The 26185-nt window shown below is 43.1% G+C and overlaps 1 protein-coding gene across 2 annotated transcripts; it reads left to right on the forward strand.

Annotated features, from left to right (window-relative positions):
* Window positions 1–4962: 4962 nt before the first annotated feature.
* ZSCAN30 (zinc finger and SCAN domain containing 30) lies at window positions 4963–25744 on the forward strand. Of its 2 annotated transcripts, XM_043889437.1 has the most exons (6): window positions 4963–5954; window positions 15593–16099; window positions 16370–16508; window positions 22848–23549; window positions 24228–24335; window positions 24532–25744. In XM_043889437.1, exons 2-6 carry the CDS (start codon window positions 15692–15694, stop codon window positions 24618–24620), a joined length of 1446 nt encoding a protein of 481 aa, XP_043745372.1. In that variant the 5' UTR covers window positions 4963–5954; window positions 15593–15691; the 3' UTR covers window positions 24621–25744. The 2 variants fall into 2 exon arrangements, with proteins under 2 accessions (XP_043745372.1, XP_043745371.1); XM_043889436.1 differs by lacking the exon at window positions 24532–25744 and having other exon boundaries at window positions 4968–5954; window positions 22848–24367.
* Window positions 25745–26185: the final 441 nt, after the last annotated feature.

A 26185-nucleotide genomic window follows, 5' to 3' on the forward strand; every position in this document is an offset into this window, starting at 1 on the left:
AGATGCTTTTTTTAAAAAAAAACAACCGTACGATATATAACAGGCATACAATAATCAGCAAATATTTAAAGTATACAATTTGGTGAGTTTTGTCCTATGTATACAACTGTGAAACCATCGCCATAATGAAAATTATGAACACATTCCCAGAAGTTTCCTCCTTCCCTTGGTAATCCCTCCCTTTGTTCCCACAGCCCCCAACCACTATTCTGCTTTCTATTATTATAGTTAGCATTTTCTAGAGTTATTTACATTACAGATTCAAACATAATGTACTCTTTTTTGCACTCAAACTTCTTTCACTAAGCATTATTATTTTGAGGTTTAGCTATATTGCTGTATCAGCAGCCTACTCCTCCTTTTTGTTGCTGAATGATATTCCGTTGGATGTACACACCACAGTTTGTTTATCCATTCACCAGTTGATGGGCATGTGGGTTATCTATAGTTTTTTTCACTATTAGGAATAAAGGTGCCATGAACATTTGCGTAAGGGTCTTTGTATGGACACAGTCTCTTCAAGGCATCCTAAACTTGGTTGGTATCATCAACCTCAGAACTCCTCCAGCTTCTGATCATTTCCCAGCTTGAAAGCCACATCTACATTTTTAGGTGTTTGTTCAGCACCCCATTTCTAGTGCCACAAACTGAGTGGTTTAACCCAATAAAAATTTATTCTGTCACAGTCTGGAGCTTAAAACCCAAAATCAAAGGTGTTAGCAAGGGCCATGATCCTCTGAAGGCCCTAGGGAAGGACTGATTCCACCCCAGTCTCCTCACTTCAGGTGGTTGCTGGCATTCCTTGGCCATGCCATGCAACATTCGGGATTTTAGTCCCCTGACCAGGAATGGAAGCCATGCCCCCTGCAGTGGAAGTGCAGAGTCAACCAGGAGATGGCCAGGGAAGTCCCAGTCCTTGGCGTTCTCTCCCTATAGAGATTGTTGGTAGAAATATGGACGTTAAAAGTGACTCTGGCAAGAGCTCAGAAAGAAATGAAAAGCTCAGAAGTGGAATCCTCTGTCATCTTAGAGAATACATATATTGTCATGAATAGAATTTTGCTAGAAATAATGAGCATTAAAAATACTTCTGGTGGGGGCAAATTCTCTGGTGATCCATCTGTTAGGACTTGGCTCTTTCACAGCTGGGGCCTGGGGTTCAATCCCTGGTCTGGGAACTAAGATCTCACAAGCCATATGGCATGGCCAAAAAAAACACAACAAAACACCCCAAAACAAACAAACATAAAAACTTATGGTGACATCTTAGAAATGAAGAAAACATTATTGGAAGCTGGAGAAAAAGGTGATACTTTTTATAAAGTAGCAGGAACTTGACTGAATCATATTCTGCTGTTGGACAGAAAATAGAACTTGTAAATGATGAGCTTGGGTAGTTAACTGAGGATATTATCGAGCAAAAGGTGTAAAGTATAGCTGGATGATTTCCCCTTGCTGATTACAGTAAAAATATGAGAGGAAAGAGATAAATCGAAAAGGAGTCAGTACTCAAAGATTTGGAAGATTCTCAGCCTACACAGATAGCATGCTCCGGAGACAAGGCCATTGGTGTAGCTGGACAACCTTTTGGTGAAGAGGTTAGATGGGTGATTCATGGACCCAATCAACCATCTCAACAGAAAACAGGAATAGAAAGGGGTTTATCCATAGGAAGGATCCATGGAAGAGCCTGGTATCCAGTTGTGTGCATCCCTCTGATATCCACGGAAGACCAATATGATTCTCACCAGAAACACTGCCAGCTTGGACTAAATTTGACAGAGACAGGACAAAATAAAGACTGTCAGACTTTTGGGATTCTATTGGGATTCTACACACAGACAATGGAATGCACACAGACAATTCTATTTGGATTCTACACACAGACAATGGAATGCCCAGACAATGGAATGCCCCACCCAGGGGTGGGTCCACTACTGAGGGTTGAGACACCAAGGCCACCTCAACTGAGAGCAGCTCCGAGGCCAATGGGACCTATGTGGCCCAGAGATTGCAGTTGATAGGGATTCCACTGGCCCAGTAGCTCAGCTGGTAAAGATTCCCTGATAGCTCAGCTGGTAAAGAGTCTGCCTACAATGCAGGAGACCCCTGTTCGATTCCTAGGTTGGGAAGATCTGCTGGAGAAGAGATAGGCTCCCCACTCCAGTATTCTTGGGCTTCTCTCGTGGTTCAGCTGGTAAAGAATACACCCACAATGCAGGAGACCTGGGTTTGGTCCCTGGGTTGGAAGATCCCCTGGAGAAGGGAAAGGCTACCCAGTCCAGTATTCTGGCCTGGAGAATTCCATGGACTATATAGTCCATGGACTCGCAAAGAGTCGGTGTGTCCTTACTGAGTGACTTACTTCTCTTCACTTCCACTGACCCAAAGGGCATTTCAAGCGACAGAGTAATTTGGAAACTCTAAGATATTTGGAAATTAAACAACCCATATCTAAATAGCCTATAATTCAAAGAAATCACAAGAGAAATTATGTTTTATACTGAATGAAAATGAAATGCCATATTTAAAATTTTGTATGGTGTAGCTACAGCAGTGCCTAAGAGGAAATTTTTTTAGCTTTGAAATGCCTATATTAGAAAAGAAAACCTCGTAGCAGTAATCTAAGTTTCCATCTTGAGAAACTTGAAAATGTAAAGCAAACTTAACAGCCAAAAGAAGCAGAAGGAAGGAAGTAATGAGTCAAGTAGTAATTAATAAAACTGAAAGCAGAAAAAAAAAATCAAACCAAGGGACTTTCCAAATGGTTCAGTGGTTAAGACTCTGCACTGCCAAAGCAGAGAGCCCAAGTCCTATCCCTGGTCAGGGAACTAGATCCCACGTCCCGTAACTGAAAGATCCCACTCCATCAAAGAGCCTGTGTGCCACAACTAAGACCCGGTGCAGGCCGCTACCTGCCACCCCCCGCTAAATTCCAAAATTTTGTTCTTTGAAAATACCAACAAAAATTGGTATTTTTGTTAGTATATAGTTAGCCTTTACTGGACCAACTAAAGAAAAAAAAGATTAACAAAAGCCAAGAAGAGGGGACATCACTACCAACCCTATAAAAATTTAAAAGAGCATAGGGATTATTATAAACAACTTTATGCAAACACATTATACAACATAAGTGAAATGGACATATTACTTAGAATTATACAAATTACTAAAACTGACTGAAAAAGAAATAAAAATAAGTGTATGAAAAGTAAAGAAATTGAGTTCATAATAAAAATTTTTCTAACAAGGAAAAGCACAGGCCCAGATTGCATCACTAGTGAAATCTATCAAACAGTTTAAGAATATTGAAAGTGAAAGTCACATCCAAGTCTTTGGGGCCCCACAGCTATACAGTCCATGGAATTCTCCAGGCCAGAACACTGGAATGGGTAGCCTTTCCCTTCTCCAGGGGATCTTCCCAACCCAGGGATCGAACCAGGGTCTCCTGCATTGCAGGTGGATTCTTTACCAGCTGAGCCATAAGGGAAACCCAAGAATACTGGAGTGGGTAGCCTATCCCTTGTCCAGCGGATCTTCCCGACCCAGAAATAGAACCAGGGTCTCCTGCATTGCAGGTGGATTCTTTACCAACTGAGCTATCAGGGAAGTGAATATTAATCCTTCACAATCTCTCCCAGAAAATAAAAGGGGCCACTAATTACTCTGATACCAAAGTGAGACAAAGATATCACAGGAAAAGAAAACTACAGACGAATATCTCTAACAATATGGACACAAATATTCTCAATCAAAATGAGTAAATTAAATCCATTAATATATTAAAAAATTATACATCACGATCAAGTGGAATTTATCTTAGTAATACAAGGTTAGCTTAACATCCAAAAATAATGTATTTAGAGAGTTAAATACTTCACTCTCAATAATGTTCACCAATAATAGAATGTCTGAGTATTGGCATAGTCACATAATATATTCTAACTAGAAATGAGAATTGTACAGTGTACATCTACAGAAAGCAATATGAATTTCACACAGTGTTGAATGAAGGCTGAATTAAGAGAGTGCATACTGAGTTCCATTTATAAAACTACAAAAATAGGCAAGACTAACCTATCATGTTAAGGGTTTAGCGTATGTATGCTATGCTGTCGCTCAATCGTATCCGACTCTTTGTGACCCCATGGACAGAGGAGCCTGGCAGGCTACAGTCCATGGGGATTCTCCAGCCAAGAATACTGGAGTGGGTTGCCATGCCCTCCTCCAGGGTAGTTTCTATCTTTAAGGGCCAGGGGAGGGTAGTGGCTTGAGGAGACTGCAGTAGGCACTTCTGAGGATAGATAATACTGTTTCTTTATCTGAGTGCTAGTAACACAAGTGTGTTCAGTTTGTGACAATTCAGTAAACAGTGCACTTATTTACTTGTAAAATGAGTATCACCTATTGATACTACTTGGTTGGTCTACATTCAGAGCATGACAATATAGACTAAATGTACCATTTTATAATTATAGTGTTTCATCTTACTTCCTGAGACCTATCCGGTCTTATTCTCTCCCCATCAACTATTCCTCTATTCTATCTTCAATTTTTCTCCCCACTCACTCTTTACCTTTATTCTACAAATATAATTAGGTCTGTAATCTCCTTAGAAAACAAACTCCTTACAATCCTGTTGCCTCAACAAACGAGTTTCCTCTCTTTTTCCTTCCTGCATTATCACATTTCTCGAAAGGAATTATTATCTATTCTCAGGGCCTTACCTTACACTTCTAACCCCAGGCAAGTTACACAGGTAACACCTCTCTGGCCCTTCTTCGCCCTTTGCCTTAATTCTAGCATCACCTTAGTAAGCACCTTCTCCAGCTCTCTGCAGCATCTCCTAGTCATTTGTTCCCTCTCCTGAGAGCTCTCCTGGCTTTTATGATGTTTGAACTAGCTGGGCCCAGCTTCTCTGAGAAGCTCCTCATCTCTACCAGCTCTACCCTTTCCTTCCCTCAGATACTAGTATTTTATAATTCCTTGTTTCTTTTCCCACAAGATCTCCCTTGGTATGTCTCTTCCCTATCTTTAGTCATATTTTCAGATACTCGCAAATCTTGCTAAGTTTACATTTTTAACGGTCTGTCCTCTTTCATCTCTTTTGTCCTTTAATCCTGTCGCCAAAGCACTGTCAGATACTGCCGCAGAATTACAATTCTGGTCATGTCACACGTAATTGGCCTGCACCGCTAACTAAATGCATTCCTGATTCCTTAGCAGGGCATTTGAAATCCTCCAAACCTGATCCCAACCCATCCCTTAGCCTAGGATCCGGCCAACCAAGATGCTGGGCTAATTCCCCAGCGGGCCTTGAGCTGGGAACGTCGCTGTGCTCTCGCTCCTGCCGCTCCCTACCTGGTAGGAAACACTGTACTCCTAAATCTCCATTTTACTCCGTCGGCGGCAAGGCTCAGCTTGAGTACCGCGGTCTTTGAGAAAATTATTGACCTTCTACTGCTGGGTCCCAGATCCCCACGCCCTTGTAGTCGACGGTGGGGTGGCTCTGCACTTTACACTCTCGCCACGCTGGGGTAAGACCCCTTCCCCTACTCTCCGCCCTGTAGCTTCGAGAACTGTCCTTGCAGACAGCGTGCGCGGTGTGCGAATGTGATCTGGTCCTCTGCCCCAGATTTACAGATGGTCGGTTCTGTTTTTAGCTCCTTGATGCTGCACTAAGCTCTATCGCTATTTCTATCTCTATTTTCCTCTTACAGTCTCCCGTCAACCGTTTTCGACCTGGGGCGGTACCCACTAGGTCCCACCCAGAGACCCGCTCCTTCTCCCCGATCCCCTCGAATGGTCCTCTGAACCCCGCCGCGCGCCCGCCACAGAGCTGCAGTCCTCCGGGCGGCCTAGAGGGGCGCGCCGCCCCCCACTTCCGGCGCGCGCCGCCCGAGGTCATTCTGTCCCTCACCTGAGGTCACTCCCCGCCGCCCGCGGAGCTAAGGGTGAGTGAGGTGGTGCGGCCCCGCGGCCCCGGGTGCTTCCCAAACCGCTGCTGTCCGGCCTCGGCCTGCCTAGGCCCCAGGCAGACCTTGCGGTTCTACCAAGTGGCCGCCCCTCAACCGTACCGTCTGGCCGCCCGCCCTTCGGTCCGTCGGCTCATCCGTCCATCGGTCCATTCTTTCATGGGTTTGTCCGCTTGCGGTTCATCCACCCACCTTTGCATCCCCGGACTCCGCGAGCACTAACTGGGCGCTTTCTGTGTGCTTGGCCGCTGACGGAGGAGTCGCAGGGACACAGATGGAATCCTTCCTCCCGTTTCACTCGCCCAGAGTTTGTTCTTGTGTCCTATCTCAGCAGTCCTTCTTGACTTCCCCAGTCTAGGTTAGATTTATAGGTTAGATTTTTTTTTTTTTTTAAACCAGCCACTCTCAGAGCACTTTCTACTCTCCCCCTTGTAGTTCTTTAACGATTACCTCAGGTAATTAGGTGCTCTTTTTTTTTTTTTTCCCTTCTTTTTTTAACATCTGCCTTTCCCTACTGTCTTTAAGTCCCAGGTGGGGCAGTGGTAAGGACTCCATCTGCCAATGCATGAGGTGCAAGAGACGCTGGTTCCATCCCTGGCTTGGGAAGATCCCCTGGAGAAGGAAAACCCATGGATAGAGGAGCCTGGCGGGCTACAGTCCTTGGTGGGGGTGGGGGTGGTCACAGGAGTTGTAAAAGTCTGACACGACTTAGCAACTCAACAACCACAATGCAAGGACATTGTCTTGTTTATAACTCTTTGCTCAGTGCCTAGCACAGTGCCTGCACAAAGTAGAAACTCAGTAAGTATTGTTAGAGAATTGCATGAAAACACAGGCTCTCCTCAAAAGTGCAGTTGGTTTAGTGGAGAAGGCAGATGTGAAAGGGCAGTTCAGCAGGGTACCCATCTAAGAGTATGGACTCTGGACTCAGACCATTTGGTTTCAAAACAATCCAGACTACTAACTAGCCTTGTGACCTGAGACAAAATACATAACTTCTCTGTTTTTCTTCTGTAAAACTTTAGAATATAGGGTGCTATAAAGATGAAATGAATGAAGACACTTAGAACAGGTAGCTGATGCTGGACACTACAGTGAAAGCTCAATTAGTGTTTTCTGTTACAGTTTAAGCAGACAAGGTAGATACTTTATACTGCAGTAAGCAAGAATGTCCAAAAGTGCCCTGGACTTCCTTGGGTTTCTTGGACTAGAGCTACCTGAGACCAGGATCTCATCTCCCAGAGGTGCTTCCGACCTGTAACCAGGTCCCTTAGACAACTCCATAAACAGCTGACACTTAAATTCACACTTCTGGTCCAACGCAGTCGACTTACGCCCCTTGCTGACAAGGCTGCTTTCTCATATTTACACTGTAAGATTGTAGAAGGAGCACTCCCTTGAATTACCTTCGTAAATTCCCTGGTGGGTCAGTGCAGGGGGCATGGGTTGGATCCCTGGTCAGGGAACTCAAACCCTGCGTGCTGCATACAGCCGAGAAAACACACACACAAAAAACAAAAGCCCAAAACGAAAGGAGAGGGAAAAACAACAACAACACTGGAATTCCTTTCTATGGGATAATGGGGGAGTCAGGGGACATGTGCTCTTTTTACTCACCACTCGGTAAGTTTCCCCAATAAAGCCTATTCTGTAACCCATGCCTTCTGACGTGAAATTTGCATCTCCCTTATGAAAAATAGGGCGCATGGTCCTGCTGCGTATTCAGTATGTTGAGTGCTGTATGCACAATGTGTTGAGAATCTGCTCTGGGCCAAGTGTTTTAAAACGCAACTTTTATTATTTAGTTATGGGGAGGTCAACAGATCAGGAGATGATTGGTGTGATAAGGTAGTCTGTTACAGATCCCAAAGGAGCAGGGGCATGCCTGGCCCACAGAGCCACTTGGGGAAGCACCAGGGTCAGTTAGGAGGTGATACAAGCAGAAAGTGGGCAGGAGCCTTTATTGTGTCTTGTGTGACAAGAAACAGGGCAAGGTCATCAGGTTTAGGATTGGCTACTTTGAATAATTTCAAAGTAGGGACAGGGCTCTGAGGCATAGGGGTTGCCCTGATTGTCTGATACCTGGTCCTGGGGTGATTAGGGCCGGGGAATGGTGACTCTGGATGAGAAAGCCCCCAGGAGGAGGTGGTGGGTGTGTGGGGCTCTGTATTGGTTGCTTGGTATGTAAAAGGCATACCTGCAGGCAAGTTTGCTATCTCTTGGAATCTGCCAGCCCTGGAAAGGGCAGTCCCTCCAGTGTTGAAAAGGCCCTAGATGTCAAAGCACCAGAATAAAAAAAATGCTTAATATACCAAGCAGAACTCTAAATAGTCTATGTTATTTCCAATTCCTGTAATAACTCTGTGATGAAAGCATTGTTGACTCCATTTTTAATGAAGAAGAAATGGAATCTCAGAAAGGTTTAGTTGGCGACTAATGTCACATAGCTTGTAAGAGGCTGCATTATGATTCCACATTGTGGGGTCACCTGATTCCAAAGCTGGTGCTTTTCCCGTGAGCTAAGTCATCTCCCTGCGGTATGAGAAATGGGGACTTTTTCAGACCTAATTAGGCATTTAACAATGTTGACCACTGCCTGTTTTAAACTCTCCTTTCTTAACTGTAGTGACACTTTTATATATGTAACACCTACTATATACCACACATTGGATTGGGTGATGGAGACACAGTGGGAGCAAAGATCTTGATGTGGCTTATAATCTTATTGTGGAGGACGACAGGTATTGCTTGAGCTTCCCTGGTGGCTCAGCAGTAAAGAATCCACCTGCAGTGAAGGAAATGCAGGAGATGCCACTTCAATCCCTGGGTCTGGAAGATCCCCTGAAGGAGGGCATAGCAAAGGAGCCTGGCAGGATACAGTCCGTGGGGTCGCAAAGAGTTGAACATGACCGAAGCAACTGAGCACACACATGTGGGTATTACTCAAATAATCCACTGAAGTATCAGTTCAGTTCAGTCCCTCAGTCGTGTCTGACTCTGCAACCCCATGGGCTGCGACACGCCAAGCTCCCTGTCCATCACCAACTCCCAGAGCTCACTCAAACTCAAGTCCATTGAGTCGGTGATGTCATCCAACCATCTCATCCTCTGTTATTCCCTTCTGCCTTCAGTCTTTCCCAGCATCAGGGTCTTTTCAAATGAGTCAGTTCTTTGCATCAGGTGGCCAAAGTACTAGAGCTTCAGCTTCAACATCAGTCCTTCCAATGAATATTCAGGACTGATTTTCTTGAGGATTGACTGGCTTGATCTCCTTGCTGTCCAAGTGACTCTCAAGAGTCTTCTCCGACACCACAGTTCAAAAGCATCAATTCTTTGGCTCTCAGCTTTCTTTATGGTCCAACTCGCACATCCATACATGACCACTGGAAAAACCATAGCTTTGACTACATGGACCTTTGTTGACAAAGTAATGTCTCTACTTTTTAATTTGCTGTCTAGGTGGGTCATAATCTTTCTTCCAAGGAGCAAGCGTTTTTTATTTTTTCCCAATTATTTTTATTAGTTGGAGGCTAATTACTTTACAATGTTGTAGTGGTTTTTGCCATACATTGACATGAATCAGCCATGGATTTACATGTGTTCCCCATCTGTTTGCCATGAAGTGATGGGACCGGATGCCATGATCTTACTTTTTTGAATGTTGAGTTTTAAGCCATCATTTTCACTCTCCTCTTTCACTTTCATCAAGAGGTTCTTTAGTTTCCCTTCACTTTCTACCATAAGTGTGGTGTCATTTGCATATCTGAGTTTGATATTTCTCCTGGCAATCTTGATTCCAGGTTGTGCTTCATCCAGTCCAGCATTTCAGATGATGTACTCTGCATATAAGGTAAATAAGCAGAGTGACAGTATATGGTCTTGACATACTCCTTTCCTAATTCAAAACCAGTCTGTTGCTCCATGTCCGGTTTTAACTGTTGCTTCTTGACCTGGATACAGATTTCTTAGGAGGCAGGTCAGGTGGTCTGGTATTCCCATCTCATTAAGAATTTTCCACAGTTTGTTGTGATCCACATAGTCAAAGACTTTGGTGTAGTAAATGAAGCAGAAATAGATGTATTTATGGAATTCTCCTGCTTTTTCTATGATCCAGCTGATGTTGGCAATTGGATCTCTGCTTCCTCTGCCTTTTCTAAATCCAGCTTGAACATCTGGAATTTCTTGGTTCACATACTGTTGAAGCCTAGTCTCGGGAATTTTGAGCATTACTTTGCTAGCGTGTAAGATGAGTGCAGTTGTGCAGTAGCTTGAACATTCTTTGGGATTGGAATGAAAACTGACCTTTTCCAGTCCTGTGGCCATGTTGAGTTTTCCAAATTTGCTTGCATATTGAGTGCAGCACTTTCACAGCATCATCTTTTAGAATTTGAAAGAGCTCAGCTGGAATTCCATCTTTGCATTCCAACTTTGCATTCCAGGATGTCTGGCTCTAGGTGAGTTATCACATCATCATGGTTATCTGAGTCATTAAGATCTTTCTCATATAGTTCTGTGTATTCTTGCCGCCTCTTCTTAATATCTTCTGCTTCTGATAGGTCCATACCATTTCTGTCCTTTATTGTGCCCATCTTTGCATGAAATGTTCCCTTGGTATCTCTAATTTTCTTGAAGTCTCTAGTCTTTCCCATTCTATTGTTTTCCTCTATTTCTTTGCATTGGTCACTTAGGAAGGCTGTCTTATCTCTCCTTGTTATTCTTTGGAACTCTGCATTCAGATGGGCATACCTTTCCTTTTTTTCTTTGCTTTTTGCTTCTCTTCTTTGCTCAGCTGTTTACAAGTCCTCCTTGAGCAACCGTTTTGCCTTTTTGCATTTTGTTTTCTTGAGTATGATCTTGATCGCTGCCTCCTGTACAGTGTCACAAACCTCCGTCCATAGTTCTTCAGGCACTCTGTCTGTCAGATCTAATCCTTGAATCTATTTGTCACTTCCACTGTAATATTGTAAAGGATTTGATTTAGGTCATACCTGAATGGTCTAGTGGTTTTCCCTACTTTCTTCAATTTAAGTCTGAATTTGGCAATAAGGAGTTCATGATCTGAGCCACAGTCAGTTCCCAGTCTTGTTTTTGCTGACTGTGTAGAGCTTCTCCATCTTTGGCGCGAAGAATATAAGCAATCTGATTTCAGTATTGACCATCTGGTGATGTCCATGTGTAGAATTGTTTCTTGCATTGTTGGAAGAGGGTGTTTGCTAAGACTAGTGCATTCTCTTGGCAAAACTCTGTTAGCCTTTGCCCTGCTTCATTTTGTACTCCAAGGCCAAACTTGCCTGTTACTCCAGGTATCTCTTGACTTCCTACTTTTGCATTCTAGTCCCCTATGATGAAAAGGACATCTTTTTTTTTTTGGTTAGTTCTAGAAGGTTTTTTAGATCTTCATAGAACCATTCAGCTTCAGCGTCTTTGGCATTAGTGGCTGGGTCATAGACTTGGATAACTGTGATATTGAATGGTTTGCCTTGGAAATGAAGAGAGATCATTCTGTCATTTTTGAGATTGCACTCAAATACTGCATTTTGGATTCCTGTTGACTAGGAGGGCTACTCCATTTCTTCTAAGGGATTCTTGCCCATAGTAGTAGATGTAATGGTCATCTGAATTAAATTCCTCCATTCCGGTCCATTTTTGTTCACCAATTCCTAAAATGGCAACATTCACTCTTGCCATCTCCGCTTTGACCACTTCCAATTTACCTTGATTCATGAACCTAAAATTGCAGGTTCCTATGCAATATTGTTCTTTATAGTATCGGACTTTACTTCCATCACCAGTCACATCCACAACTGGGTGTTGTTTTTGCTTTGGCTCAGCCTCTTCATTCTTTCTGGAGCTACTTCTCCACTTTTCTCCAGTATCATATTAGACACCTACTGACCTAGGGAGGTCATCTGTCAGTGTCAAATCTTTTTGCCTTTTCATTCTGTTCATGGGGTTCTCAAAGGCAAGAATACTGAAGTGGTTTGCCATTCCTTTCTTCAGTGGACCACATTTTGTCAGACCTCTCCACCATGACCCGTCCATCTTGGGTGGCCCTGCATGGCATGGCTCATAGTTTCATTGAGTTAGACAAGGCTGTGGTCCATGTAATCAGTTTGGTTAGTTTTCTGTGATGTGGTTTTCATTTTTTCTGTCCTCTGATGGATAAGGATAAGAGGATTGTGGAAGCTTCTTGATGGGAGGGACTGGCTATGGGAAAATCTGGGTCTTGCTCTGATGGGTGGAACCAATGCTATCTGTAAGGCCTTTATGTAAATCTTTAATTGAATCCTTGTTCATGGTTGGGGCTGTATATATACTGACAAAATGAGAGAAGTGCTCTGAGGGAAAGGAACATGATTTTCTTTCATGACTTCCTGACTGGTCCAGGGTTCTCAAGCCTGCCTACACATCAGAATTGCTTGCAGATTGTTTTACAGATCTAAAACCCCACCTACGATGAGGTTCTGGCTCAGGCTGGGGTATGGCCCAGGAATCTGTAAAGTGACATGAGTGCAATCAAAGACAGGTTTACCTTGGCTAAAGGGCTTTGGAGTTTTTTGTCTTTAATTTTTATTTTATATTGGAGTATATTTGACATAGGACTTCCCTCATAACTCAATCGGTAAAGAATCTGCCTGCAATGCAGGAGGCCTGGGTTTTATTCCTGGGTCAGGGAGATCCTCTGGAGAAGGAAATGGCAACCCACTCTAGTATTCTTGCTTGGAGAATCTCATAGACTGACGAGCCTGGTGGGCTATAGTCCATGGGATCGCAAGAGTTGGACACGACTTAGCAACTAAACCACCACCACCATAGTGGGCTTCCCTGGTGGCTCAGATAGTAAAGAATCTGCCTGCAATGCAGGAGACTTGGGTGTGACCCCTGGGTCAGGAAGATTCCCCTGGAGAAGGGCATGGCTACCCACTCCAGTATTCTTGCCTGGAGAATCTCATAGACTGACGAGCCTGGTGGGCTACAGTCCATGGGGTCACAAAGGCTCAGACAGGACTGAGTGACCAAGCATGTATATGTAGTTGATTAACAGTCTTGTGTTAGTTTCAGGTATACAACTAGGTGATTCAGTTACATGTGTTTGTGTTGTATTTCAGATTCTTTTCCCATTTAAATTATTATAGAATATTGAGCAGAGTTCTCTGTGCATTACAGTGGGTACTTGTTGATTATCCATTGTTTTTGTTTTTGCTTTTTTAAAACTAGTCGGGGGAGCAGGATCTGATCTGCAACTTGAAGAAGTCACTGTGGTTACATTAGAAACAGACTGGGTTCTCGTACAGTGTGACAAGGATAGTGGCCGGAATGAAGGTGGTGCTGGTAGTGATGGGGAAAGGTAGATTCTGGAGATAGGAAATAAAATCAATAGGACTGAATTTGAATTAAATATAGGAAGAATGTTTAGGCATGCTTCCTTGTTTCCGCAGTACAGCCAGATGGTTGTTCCTGCTTCCTGAGGGGGATCTTCCTGAGAGAGGAGCAGGTTGGGGTGAGAGGAATCATCAGTTGATCATGGATGTGCTGAGTTTGAGGTCCTTGTGAGAAATCCAAGAGGATTTATGATGGATGTGAGTCACAATAGGCAAATAGAACTGGAGCTCAGATGGGAAGCCTAGACTAGAGGTGGATGGTAAATGAAGGTAAGGATGATATTGCCTGGGAGAGACTGAGAGCACTGGTGGGGCTTAGGTCTGACCTGTGGATCTCTAATGTAGAGGAGGGTGGACCTGTGAAGGAAATGGAAAAGGAACAGTGACAATGCTTCAGCTACCCAGTGAAGGACAAGTTGGTGAGGCATAGTATTTGTGCATTGTCATGGAATTTCTTAAATGTCAGTTGTAAGAAGAACTAAAGAAATATATTTAATATTTTCCAAATACCACAAAATTAAGAAAAATATCCCTAGATTTCTCTTTGTTGAGGTCTCTCCTCTCTCACTATTCCTTACTTCTGCCCAGGCTCTGATCGAGGACTTTTTACCCTGGCTGCACATCAGAAGCATCTATGGCACTTATTGGAGTCCCACCCATGGAGATTCTGACTGAACAAGTCTGCCCTGAGGTCTGTGCTCCATGGTTGATTCTGAGCCACAGCGTGCTGAGCCTGGCCTTTCCGCAGTTTCCTCAATGCGCCACATCCTCTTACACCCACTGCTTGCCTGAATGACTTTTCTCTACAGCTTTACCCAGCTCACACATATCAGGCTATGCTGAGATGATTCCCCCAGGCAGGCAGTTCTTCCTGGTCTTGGTCATCTTTCCGGGCTCCCTTGTCCTCCTCTCTTGATCCTTGGATGTATTGCACTGTGTTTGTCTGTCACTTTCCTGTACTAAACTGGGAGTCCTTGAAAACAGACCTTCATACCCTGAGAATCCTGATCAGTACACTGCCTAGCATATAGGTCAAGTATTGTTGAGATAATGGATGAAGGAATCCATTCCTCTTTTCTTTGTGCTATCTCAGAACCTTGTGACTTAAAGTCAGTAATAAACCTTCCTTTTCTGTACATCACCGTGGCCATTCTCCATGACCTTTCCTTAACAGTTTCACCCTCTTTCTTGATTTACAGTATCAACCTAGATTGTCCTGGGCATTAACCCATTCTGTAATTTTAAAAAGCCAGTGCATCAGAGTTGGGCTGTTCCTAGGTTCATGTCTTGACTTTGCTGTATACCAGTTTGGGACCTTGGGCAAATTACTTAGCTTTCGAGAACCTCAGTTCTCATCTGTAAAGTGGGGATGATAATGCATACCTATTAGTGTTATTTACACTTCCTGATAAAAGTGTATTTGTAAAGTGCCTGACCCAAGGTAGGTTTATTAAGTGAAGATTCCCTTCTTTGGGGAGTTGTTGTTCAGTCTCATCCAATTCTTTGTGACCCCATGGATTGTAGCCCGCCAGGCGCCTGTCTGTGGGATTTCCCAGGTAAGAATAAGTGGAGTGGGTTACCATTTCCTTCTCCAGAGGATTTTCCCGATGCAAGGATTGAACCCAAGTCTTCTGCATTGGCGAGCAGATTCTTTACCACTGAGCCACTCAGGAAGCCCCTTTTTGGGGAGACCCCATGGCTTAATAGAAAGAGTTAATAAATACTCTGGTTGCTGAGTACAGTTGTGCTGCTTACTGGCTGTGTGTCTTGGGTACCCTTATGATTCTCAGCAGCCTTATTTGGAAAATGGGCACAATTATGATTGTCCTTACAGAATTCTTAGGGAAGTTATATTAAATTTATGTTAAGTATCTAGCAGGTGCTTGGCATCTAGTAGGTGCTCAGTAAAATGGTGCTTGTTATTCTGAGAAGTAATAATACACTAGAGTGTTTTTCCTGCTTTCCATGATCTATGAGCACTACTTACTGTCCTCAATGTTGTCTCTAACATGGTCACCAAAAGTTGAATTTATTTCAGTGATACTTAACATTTTCTGTTTCACCTCCTGAGAAAAATCCTGAATCATCCATGAATGTATCATTTATATGAAAGTTCCCGTCTCGTCAGTTTTCTTTAAAGTGCTATGCTCTGTGGCACCTGGTCTTCAAACAGCTGAATTTATATCCTAAACACATTTTTTTTCCCCTGTGTGACATGAGCTTCGTCCACCTCAGGAGCTCCCTGGAGCATCAGAACTCAGAAGAAATCTCAGACAGACCTCCATCTGCTCACCGCTTCGGCTAGGCAGCCTCTTCAGGCTGTCTCTGCCCAGAATGGCAGGGAAGTCTGCAGCCTTGGCCTACTGTGCTCCAAAAGGGCAGGAAAGACTCATCATGGTGAAGGTCAAAGAAGAAAACTGTGTTTGGGGGCAGGACTTTGGCCGTCAGGGAAGTGCCTGTAGCCAGGAGGCCTTCCGCCAGCAGTTCAGGCGGTTTGGCTACTCTGACTCCGCGGGGCCCCGGGAGGCCCTGGGCCGGCTCCGCGAGCTTTGCTGTCAGTGGCTGAGGCCCGAGGTGCTCAGCAAGGAGCAGATCCTGGAGCTGCTGGTGCTGGAGCAGTTCCTGGCCATCCTGCCCGAGGAGCTGCAGGCCTTGTTCCGAGAGAACCGACCAGAGAGTGGAGAGGATGCCGTGGAGATGCTCGAGGAGCTGGAGAAGGAGCTCGCCGAGCCAAGGCAGCAGGTGAGGGGTGTTTTGTTGGCTTGTTTAATTGTAGGTTAACGAGAAAGCTACTCTGAGTGACTTGACTGGGCTACCAGAGAATGATAAACATTTTTGCCTTTTGGCTTATTATTTGTCCACTAGGATCAAGTCACTAGAGCTTTTAGCCTTATTATTCTCTATCTAATCATTTGATTGAGTTTCTGACTCTGGCTGGCCTGCCCCGTTATTCTAGGGGTTTTCCTCTTATGTGTCCTCAGAATCATAGTGTTGGTACTTGATTACTCCTAGGACACAGCTCATGGCCAGGGAATGACCTGGAAGGAAATGACGTCTGTGGGAGCGCTGAAGTCACCGAGTATCCAGCTCCAGCCCTTGGAAAAGCAGGGCAAGAATGAGATTCAGGAGTGCCAGGCTTTCTATGAGAGAGGTGAGGAGCCCGCAGTCCATGTGTGGTTGAGGATGGAGGTGAAGGTTTAAAGGCGTGGCATGGGGCATTTTTGTAATGACTGCTGCTTGTGACTGTCATTGAATGTTGTGGAAAAGTCTCCTTACCTGGAAATATTCTTCCTTTGGCTCTGCCTAGAATCTGAAATTCCAACATAATTTCTAATTCTGGTTTAATAATTAAGGTCTCAGCACTTCCCAGGTGGTCCAGTGGTTAAGAATTTGTCTGCTAATGCTGAGGACACGGGTTCCATCCCTGGTCAGGGAAGATGCCGCCTGCCTCAGCTAAAGCAGTCTGCCACAACTACTGAAGCCCATGCTTCACCACGTGAGAACCACCCCAATAAGAAGCCTGTGCACTGCAACTGGAGAGTAGCCCCCTCTCACCACAACTAGAGAAAGCCTACATACAGCCGTGAAGACCCAGCATAGTAAAAAATATATTAAAATAAATTAAAAAAAAAAAAAGAAACCTAGAAAGAATTAAAGTCTTTAATAAAATTCTCTAATAATACCCATAATATTCAAAGGCCAGTATTCTGTTTTTTAAATATTATGGTCCTACTGTCAAGGTAATCCCTAAGATGAAGAGGAATAATGTATCAGTAAGAGAAATTACATAGTAGCTTGAACAGGGAAAGTTTAGCATTAAGAATTATTAACTATGCCAGGGGATTAATTACTAGTTAGTTTTTAAAACCCCATTAAGCATACAGAAATAACACATGTAGGGAGTCTCCAGGATTGAGGTAGAGCACCCCAGAAAGGAACCAGTCTGCACGCGGGTGCCACATCCTCTTCCTCCCCTTGCAGAGCTGAGGTCCAGCCTTGTTGAAGAGGACACAGCTGCGGCCCACTGAGATGTTCCTGGAAGTGCTTGCTGGCAGGCTTGCTGGGAAACTGCTCTTTGGGGTTTGAGGACAGGGTTGGGGGAGAGTGTTGTGTTCTAGGGGGGCAGAATTCACTGAGAAGCCACCCTCTTGGCTGCCAGGAGCCCCCCATGGGGAGGTGCCATGACATGGAACTTGCTGGAAAGGCACCCTGAGGGATGGTGCCCTGCACATTGCAGGGGAAAAAAAGAGATCACACCAGAACGTTTGGCCCCCTCTACTGTTAAAGCCCACATCATGTCAGCCAGCTCGGGCAAAGTGTGTCACAGGCAGGGCATTGAAGGGTGGATTTGAAGCTGACCAGAGGACTTTGATTATGTTATTGGCAAAGTCATCCCTATGGGCAGCACATACATCAGGCTTATTAATTTGTTTTCATTAACAAGTTTGTTAGACCCACCTACCCTTCCGATTTCATCTTTACCAAACAATCTTATTAAGTTCCCATGAGACTTAGCTATAATAAAAAAGTGCACTAGTCTAGTCTGGTCTGTGTGGCAGTTACATTATTCATTCATTCTTATTGTGGTTTTACTGCTCAGTTTCATGAGTTTGGCTAATGAGAGTTGACCCCAAGAAGTAAATCTATTCTTTGTATGATGATAAAGTTAGGTTTATGAGGCCACAAGGTCAAGGGCTAGCTCTCAGATTCTGGCAATTCACCAAAGGAATCCATGCATCTGTACATTGAGACCTCCTGGGAAACTCCCTTCCAGCTCCCCCACACATCATTTGCCAAGTGAACCATCTTCTGCATCCAGCAGGAACTGCATTCAAGTGGATTTTAAAAATCATCTCCTCGAGTCCTCTGCCTTAAGGTAGGTAAATATCTAAATCAGTTAGAGTAGATTATTTCTATTTTAAGGTCTTGAGGAATGAGACTGTCTTGTAATTTTTTAAGTCCTTCTTGGTTTTTTCATTCTGATATTTGTTGTGAGCTGAATTATGTACCCCCATCCCCAATTTCTGTGTTGAAGCCCTAGCCTCCAGTATCTCAGAATATGACTGTGTTTGAGATAGAGCCTTTAAAGAAGTAAATAAATTAACTTGGGATTGTTAGGGTGATCCCTAATCCAATATGACGGTGTCCTTATAAGAAGAGGAGATTGGGACGTAACACAGATTGAGGGACAACCGTTTAAGGACACAGTGGAAAGAAAGCCACTGCAAATCACGGAGAGGTGGACCTGAAAAAAAACCTGTCAACACATTGATTTTGAACTTCCAACCTCCAGAACTGTGAGAAAGTAAGTTTCTGTTGTTTAAGCCATCCAGTGTATGGTATTGTGTTATGGCAGGCAGACCAGCCAACTAAACCAATCTTAAACTTCTTCTCTGGCTCGATATGAACTACTTCCAACTTTAAGTTAATTCCATTTTATTTGTTCAGCAGAGTCCTCATAAAACACAACCTATTCTTGAAGGCAATGAGTACACTGCCCTTTAACTTTGTTTTAACTAAGTGTCTCACTGCCCCTGATTCTGTGTTCCATCTCTCTGCTCATTCCCCTGGACATGCTTCAGGTTCTGCACATTCATTTGAACTACAGGGATAAAAAAATAAAATACTCTAATGAAGATCTGATTAATTTATAAGGTAGATTCACACCTCTCTTATTTGTTGCACTTTGCATCTTTTTATCGTTTGCTCTTTCACAGTGGTATTACGTTGTTGATGCAATCAACTTATAGCCACAATAATTCCATCTTCCAGCCTTCCTCATCCTCCATTTATGCCTGGTCCCTAAGTATATGGCCTTGAATGGTCTTTACTGGATTCCCGATGTATCTCGTTATGCTGATCTCTCTTTTAGTCATGAGGGTTTCACCTCCACTTCTGAAGTATTAATGTGGATCATTTCCCATCTTTCACCTAGGTCCTGAGGTTTAAATCATTGGAGGAATCCACTCTGACAGGATTGTAAGAGTCACCACGTCATTTTTACAACCTTACACCCTTCGTTATATAATATATATAATATAATTTTCCTGTAGCTTCTTCACTAGCCTGATAGTATGTCTTGCAAGAAGAAAAGTCTGAGTTGGAGATTTGAGTGCAGGTGGTTTGCTGAGAACATGCTCTTTAGGAGAACTCTGGATGGAGTGAGAGAGATAGGGTTAGGAAGGGACAAGATCAAGAAACCTAGCCTTGGCTTAATCCATGTGATGGGGCTTTGGAGGGATCCCCCCTGGAGCATAATTGTACTGCTGAGTTGTCCCTTTTTGAGTTGGGGTGGAGGGCGGTGAGGGTGGAGTGATTTCCTAGGCTGGATGGCTTTCATCTGCCAGGGAAGGTCTCCAGAGAAGGGGGCAGCTGTAGGTCATTAGGAACCAACAGGTGCAGCAGCTGAGGGAAGGAGGCACCATACTGGTGAAGGTGATTCGGGTGGGCAATGGGGCATCACCTTTATAGTATTTCCCTGTGCAGTTAAGGCTGAGTCCTCAGTAAGAGGAGTGTAGACCATATAGGGTATTGGAAAGGTAGGGAAGTAGTGGGGTGGGGTGAGGGGATGTTATATAGAAGAGCTTTTCTACAGGGAAACCTATGGCTTATTTCTCTTCCAGAGTGCCTCCTATAATTTGTACTCTGCCCTCCAGCCTCTGGACTTTGGGCTTGGTTGTGAATTATCATTCATTCTTTGGAGATATTAATTAGATTATTTGGCTTATTTTTGTACGAATATTTCTAAATATTCAAGTAGTCATTTGTTATTCTACTTTTAATCTCATTTCCATAAATTATTCTAGTTAACTGTTTATCCTAATATTTTTATATAATAAACATATATAGTTGAAAGAATAAAAATCTTGATATTTTCCTGATCTATACATCTAAGGTCAGGATTTTTCACTGGTCTCATGATTTGACTTCATGTAATTACAGAATTTGAAGAGGTATTTTCAGTTCAGTTCAGTTCAGTCTCTCAGTTGTGTCTGACTCTCTGCGACCCCATGGACTTCAGCATGCCAGGCCTCCCTGTCCATCACCAACTCCCAGAGTTTACTCAAATTCATGTCTGTTGAGTCAGTGATGCCATGCAACCATCTCATTCTCTGTCACCTTCTCCTTCCACCTTCAATCTTTCCCGGGACCAGGGTCTTTTCAAATGAGTTAACTCTTTTCATCAGGTGGCCAAAGGATTGAAGTTTCAGCTTCAACATCAGTCCTTCCAATGAATATTCAGGACTGATTTCCTTTAGGATGGACTGGTTGGATCTCCTTGCAGCCCACAGGACTCTCAAGAGCCTTCTCCAAAACCACAGTTCAAAAGCATCAATTCTTCAGCGCTCAGCTTTCTTTATAGTCCAACTCTCACATCCATACATGATTGCTGGAAAAACCATAGCCTTGACTAGATGGATCTTTGTTAGCAAAGTAATGTCTCTGCTTTTTAATATGCTGTCAAGGTTGGTCATAACTTTCCTTCCAAGGAGTAAGAGATATTTTAAATCCTGTAAATTATGTAGCTGTTTTAATGTTCACAGCCCTAATTTTGTCCCTACAAAATTTTATTGCCACTTTATACTCTTTAATAACTTGATCTATTTACTACTTTCAGAAAATTTCTTTTGGGTTGCTACTTCTCTGACTTTAACCAAGTTGGTGCTTATTATTCTTCAGCCCTTTTTATATATTATGCTTTTATTTATAATTTTCCCTTTTTGAACAAGCACAGGCTTGATTAAGTTTCTGGCTAAGATCCAAGAACAGTGTGAATTTGAGTGTTCCATCCTAATCTAAGAGGCAGTGTCATCCATCTGTGATTTATGGTAAGGAGTGAGGGAAAGAGAAGCTGGATAGCCCTCTGCTTTGGTCAGATAATCATTGTGAGACTTTATTGTTGTGTTTGAAGTATCATAAACTACAATAATATCAGAAAAGGTATTTATTTTCATATAAAAACATGCTTTTTTACAAAAATAAAACAAAAATGTTAAAAAAATTTTTTTTCCCTCAGTGCAATTATAGCCATGCTTCCTTCCAATAAGGAAGGCAAATGATATGGAGGGAAAACTGCAAACCTTGATGTGAAGCATCTTTGGTTGAAACCTAACTCTACCAATTATTTATTCTATGACCTTACATCATATAACTTCCTTGGTGGATCAGTGATAAAGAACCTGCCTGCCAAGAAGGAGACCTGGGTTCCATCCCTGGGTCAGGAAGATCCCCTGGAGAAGGAAATGTCAACCCACTCCAATAATCCCATGGACAGAGGAGCCTGGTGGGCTACAGTCCATGGGGTTGCAAAGAGTCAGACACAACTTAGCGACTAAACAACAGCAACAAGACATATCAATGATATAGCCTCTGAGTCTTCATTTCCTGACCTGTAGAATGCGTATAAGTTTAGAGGACTTTGAGGAGGTGGAAAGTAACTTAACAGTTTTTCAGATTTTCTCCATGCAAAATAATTCAAGTTACCTTAGCCATCATTTAGTAGCCTCCTGTTTTGAGTTACTAGAAATCTAGAAAAGAGAGGGGCGTGTTGTGTGAGCTGAAGGTTTGGCACCAGGCAGTCATATCTGCCTCTCCTTTCCAACCATCTTTGACCATTTATCAATAAAAAAGTGAACATGGAAGACTCCCACCAGACCCTAAATGAGTCAGGAATTCACAGAATTCCTTTTATTATGCTCTGCATATTGTATTCTATTTGCTTGTAATTATTTGATCAACCAAGAACTTGCCAGAATCTGCTGTTTATCTTTGTACCACCTGTGTGCATGCGTGCTAAGTTGATTCAGTCATGTCTGACTCTTTGAGACTCTATGGACTGTGGCCCTCAGTCCATGGGATTCTTCAGGCACGAATACTGGAGTGGGTTGCCATGTTGTCCTCCAGGAGATCTTCCCAACCCAGAGATCGAACACACGTCTCCTGCATTGGCTGGTGGGTTCTTTACCACTAGCGCCACCTGGGAAGCCCTTGCACCACCTACCTCTGTTCAGTTCTAAACCTTGAAGTGTTTTCTAACTGTATCTTCTGCTCCCCTGTTTTTCTACAAGGACTAAATTCAAGACTCAGACATCTTTCTTTAGCCTCGTTGTTCCTATCTCCTCTTTTCCTTTCCCTCATTACCTAAAAACACACCTTCTCCTCTAACCCAGGACTGTCTCCCAGCTTCCTGCTCTCTCATGGCTACTCCTGTTTACCACCATCTCCTTTAGCTAATGTCTTTTGCTGTTCACTCTCTCTCCTTTCCCAGGCTGACTCTCATTCTAGTCTATAGTACTCTCTGGGGGTGGGCACCTCTCACTACCCCAAGTCACTTCTCTTAATTCTAGATTTGGAAGCTAATTTTTAAGAGTTTTCTTTCTAATAGGTAAACACCTATTTCACTTGATTTCTTTTCTATTCTCATTATAGTAAGTTTTTTCTTCCAGCATGGGAAGCAAATGACACTTGCATTTTCTATTCACATTTTTAGATGGCAAACTTGTGGCTGACAGAGTATTGACAGCAAAGCAAGAAATTATTGAATGTGTTGCATCAGCAATCACAATACCTCCAAGACGACTCCCTGGGGAAACTCCTTCAGGACAGATAGTTGAAGAAGCTCTGGGAGGTCTGGACAATTTTGAGAAACTGAAAGGTAGTGCTTCTGGGAACAAACTGAGTCAATTCCCTTACCAGGAAAAACATTTTAGCCTGGCAAGTTTCACCAAGAAAATCTCCACAGAAAAGAGTCTCCTGGAATGTAATGAAAGTATAGGAAGTCTCAGCCTGAACTCAAACGCTAAAACACAACCGAGAATTCTCGCTGGGGGTAAGCTCTATGAGTGCTTGGACTGCGGGAAAGCCTTTTGCCAGAGCTCAAAGCTGATTAGACATCAGAGAATTCATACTGGAGAGAGACCTTATGCATGTCAAGATTGTAGCAAAGCCTTTAGTCTGAGCTCAGACCTTGTTAGACATCGGAGAATTCATAGTGGTGAGAAACCCTATGGATGTTGTGAATGTGGAAAAGCCTTCAGGGGCAGCTCAGAGCTCATCCGGCATCGGAGAATTCACACTGGAGAGAAGCCTTATGGATGCAGTGAATGTGGGAGAGCTTTCAGCCGGAGCTCAGCCCTTATTCAGCATAAGAAGATTCACACTGGAGACAAAGGCTATGAATGTACTGAATGTGGTAAGGCTTTCAGTAGAAGCTCTATCCTTATTGAACATCAACGAATTCACACTGGAGAGAAACCTTATGAATGTAATGCATGTGGAAAATCCTTCAATCAAAGCTCAGCCCTCACCCAGCATCAGAGGATCCACAGTGGGGAAAAGCCTTATGAATGCAGTGAATGTAGGAAAACCTTTAGGCATAGATCAGGCCTCATGCAGCATCAGAGAACTCACACCAGAGTGTAACTCTTTGGGTAAGAGTTGTACAATTGTGAAATGCTAGGAATTCACTTTGGGGGTGAGACTCCACAGAAGATAAAGGTTTTCTGAGAGCAGAATTCTTGTCCTTCCGGTGCAATGAACTGTCCTAAGAGTAGATCCACAGAAGGCTGTTTGTTGAAGTGTTGAATGGGTACTTTTTTTAAATTTATTGTGACAGTAAATCTGGGGTTAGGGAAGAGATCCTGAGAGAGCTCCTTTTAAGATGGTCTAGGAGGTGATGTCTCCAATAGCAAGGATCCCTGCCCAGGCAAGAGCATTTGTATTTGGCAGGTGAAGTCACATGCTGAGAATTATCCAGTTCTCTGCAATGTTGCATTGTGAGGTTATGAAATGTTGAATTATGCCCTGGATCAGTTTAGTAGTACCTGGGGAATGATGACTCATTCTCCTCCCATGTCCGTTCTCTCCTCAGCCCTGGCCTTCCTGCTGAGGTCAGTTGAGGTCTGCTTATTTACTGAGCACCTGGTATGTGTCATTCATCAGTGGCAGACACGGCCATTGCATCTTGAGTTAAGGGCTAGTGAGTTTTTTTATATATATATGCATGCATGCATGCTCAGTTGCTTCAGTTATATCTGACTCTTTGCGACCCTAAACTCCTCTGTCCATGGGATTCTCCAGGCAAGAATACTGGAGTGGGTTTGCTATTTCCTTCTCCAGGGGATCTTCCCAACCCAAAGATCTAACCTGCATCTCCTGTGGCTTCTGCATTGCAGGCAGATTCTTTACCATTGAGCCACCAAGGAATCCCTTATATGCATATGCATATTCAGAAATACATATACACACATATTCATATATGTGAGTATGTAGATATGTGTGTGTGCATGTATGATTCTGTTGAAATGCATGGATGGCAGGGGATACCTAACCTCGTCCATGAGTCACCAAAGTCTTCCTGGATGTGATGAAGTCTCAGCTAAGACATAAAAGGTGGGTAGAGGTCAGCCAGAACAAAGTGAGAAGGAAGAGAATGTTACACGCAGAGGTTATCTCATGCTTGATGGCATGAAAAGAGGATCTGGAGCCATCCCTTCTTCTGACACTTCTCTCTGGCAACAATTTGTTCTTGTGGCCCCTGGTTCAGAAGCCAGGAGAGGTGTTGGTTCCTCGCTTCCTATTTAGTCACTGAGTTGGGTGGCCAATCCCAATCTCTTGAAGTACTCAGAGAATTTGTGTGATGGGAGACTTGGCTGTGATGCATGAAAAAGACACGTTTGTACATCAAGGAAGGAGTACATTTTGGATGCTAGAGGGACAGTGTGGACTGGAGTGTTTGTGTCCCATGACCCTGGGGCTCAGAAACGAGAAGCTGACAGGAACATGGGAGTAGGAGGTCTTCCCAGGCTCCACTCTGTCTCATTCGCTGCTTGCCCTCCTCTTCATTGGACTCATAGATGCTAAGCTACTTGAGGGCAATGACTATTTGTTGAATTACACTCTCAGATTCCTCAAAACTCTACTTCGCTAATTTTTGTCAGTTTTAATTAACTTACCAGTAATTGTTGAGGACAGTTAATCCCTAAGAGAAAGTCTGAGTCCTCTTCTAGGATACCCCAATTTCCGTTCCTGATGCTGTCACTTCTGAAGACATAGTGATCAAAGTTGTTGTGGGTAACAGGGGAGGTGGGACTGGGGGGACAGCCTTTGTGTCCTGAGGCCATAGGATTACTAGTGAGGTCAGTCAGATATCGAAAAAGATTTTTCAGATGGACAGAGCTGCCTTTTCCTGTAGGTGACAAATGATTTCATGTTTTTCATGTTTTTAATACCATTGAATATTTTTTCCTGATTGTGAAGTGTAAATCTTGATAGTACAGAAAATGAGAGAGTATAAATCACCCAGAATCCCATCATCCATAGAAACAGTTAACATTTTAGAGTACTTTCTATTCATTTTTTTAACGTACCAACCCTAATATATATAATATACACACATATATGTTTTTTCTTGGTAATAGTCTGGTGAATCATTCTTAGTAACTGATTTTTAACATTTATACTTTTGAATATATACTTCAACTGTTCATTAAAAAATTTTTGGTAGTTGATTTACAATATTGTTAGTTTCTGCGGTACAGCAGTGATTCAGTTATGTATCTACATATTCTTTAAAATACTCATTTCCATTATGATTTATCTCAGGATATTGAATATAGTTCCCTGTACTATACAGTAGGACCTTGTTGTTATACTTCAACTATTTAGCATGAGAATGTAATGCAAGATATCTTGTAATAAAATTTGAGTTTTAAGTTTTGCTTTGAAAATGATCACTCATTAATTAAAGCACAATAAGACAAGTGGAGACATGTTGGGGGAACAGGGGAAGGAGCTGTGGAAGGCTGGGAGCTGGTGATCTCAGCTTTG

The sequence above is a fragment of the Cervus elaphus genome, chromosome 27 (assembly GCF_910594005.1).
Source record: "Cervus elaphus chromosome 27, mCerEla1.1, whole genome shotgun sequence".
Lineage (NCBI taxonomy): Eukaryota > Metazoa > Chordata > Mammalia > Artiodactyla > Cervidae > Cervus > Cervus elaphus.

Excerpts from the sequence above, each read along its gene's own strand:
- ZSCAN30 (XM_043889436.1), top strand. The coding sequence starts at position 15,692 with ATGGCAGGGAAGTCTGCAGCCTTGGCCTACTGTGCTCCAAAAGGGCAG. Across the intron at positions 16,100-16,369 it reads TCGCCGAGCCAAGGCAGCAG|GACACAGCTCATGGCCAGGG; the intron begins GTGAGGGGTGTT and ends GATTACTCCTAG. Across the intron at positions 16,509-22,847 it reads CCAGGCTTTCTATGAGAGAG|ATGGCAAACTTGTGGCTGAC; the intron begins GTGAGGAGCCCG and ends TCACATTTTTAG.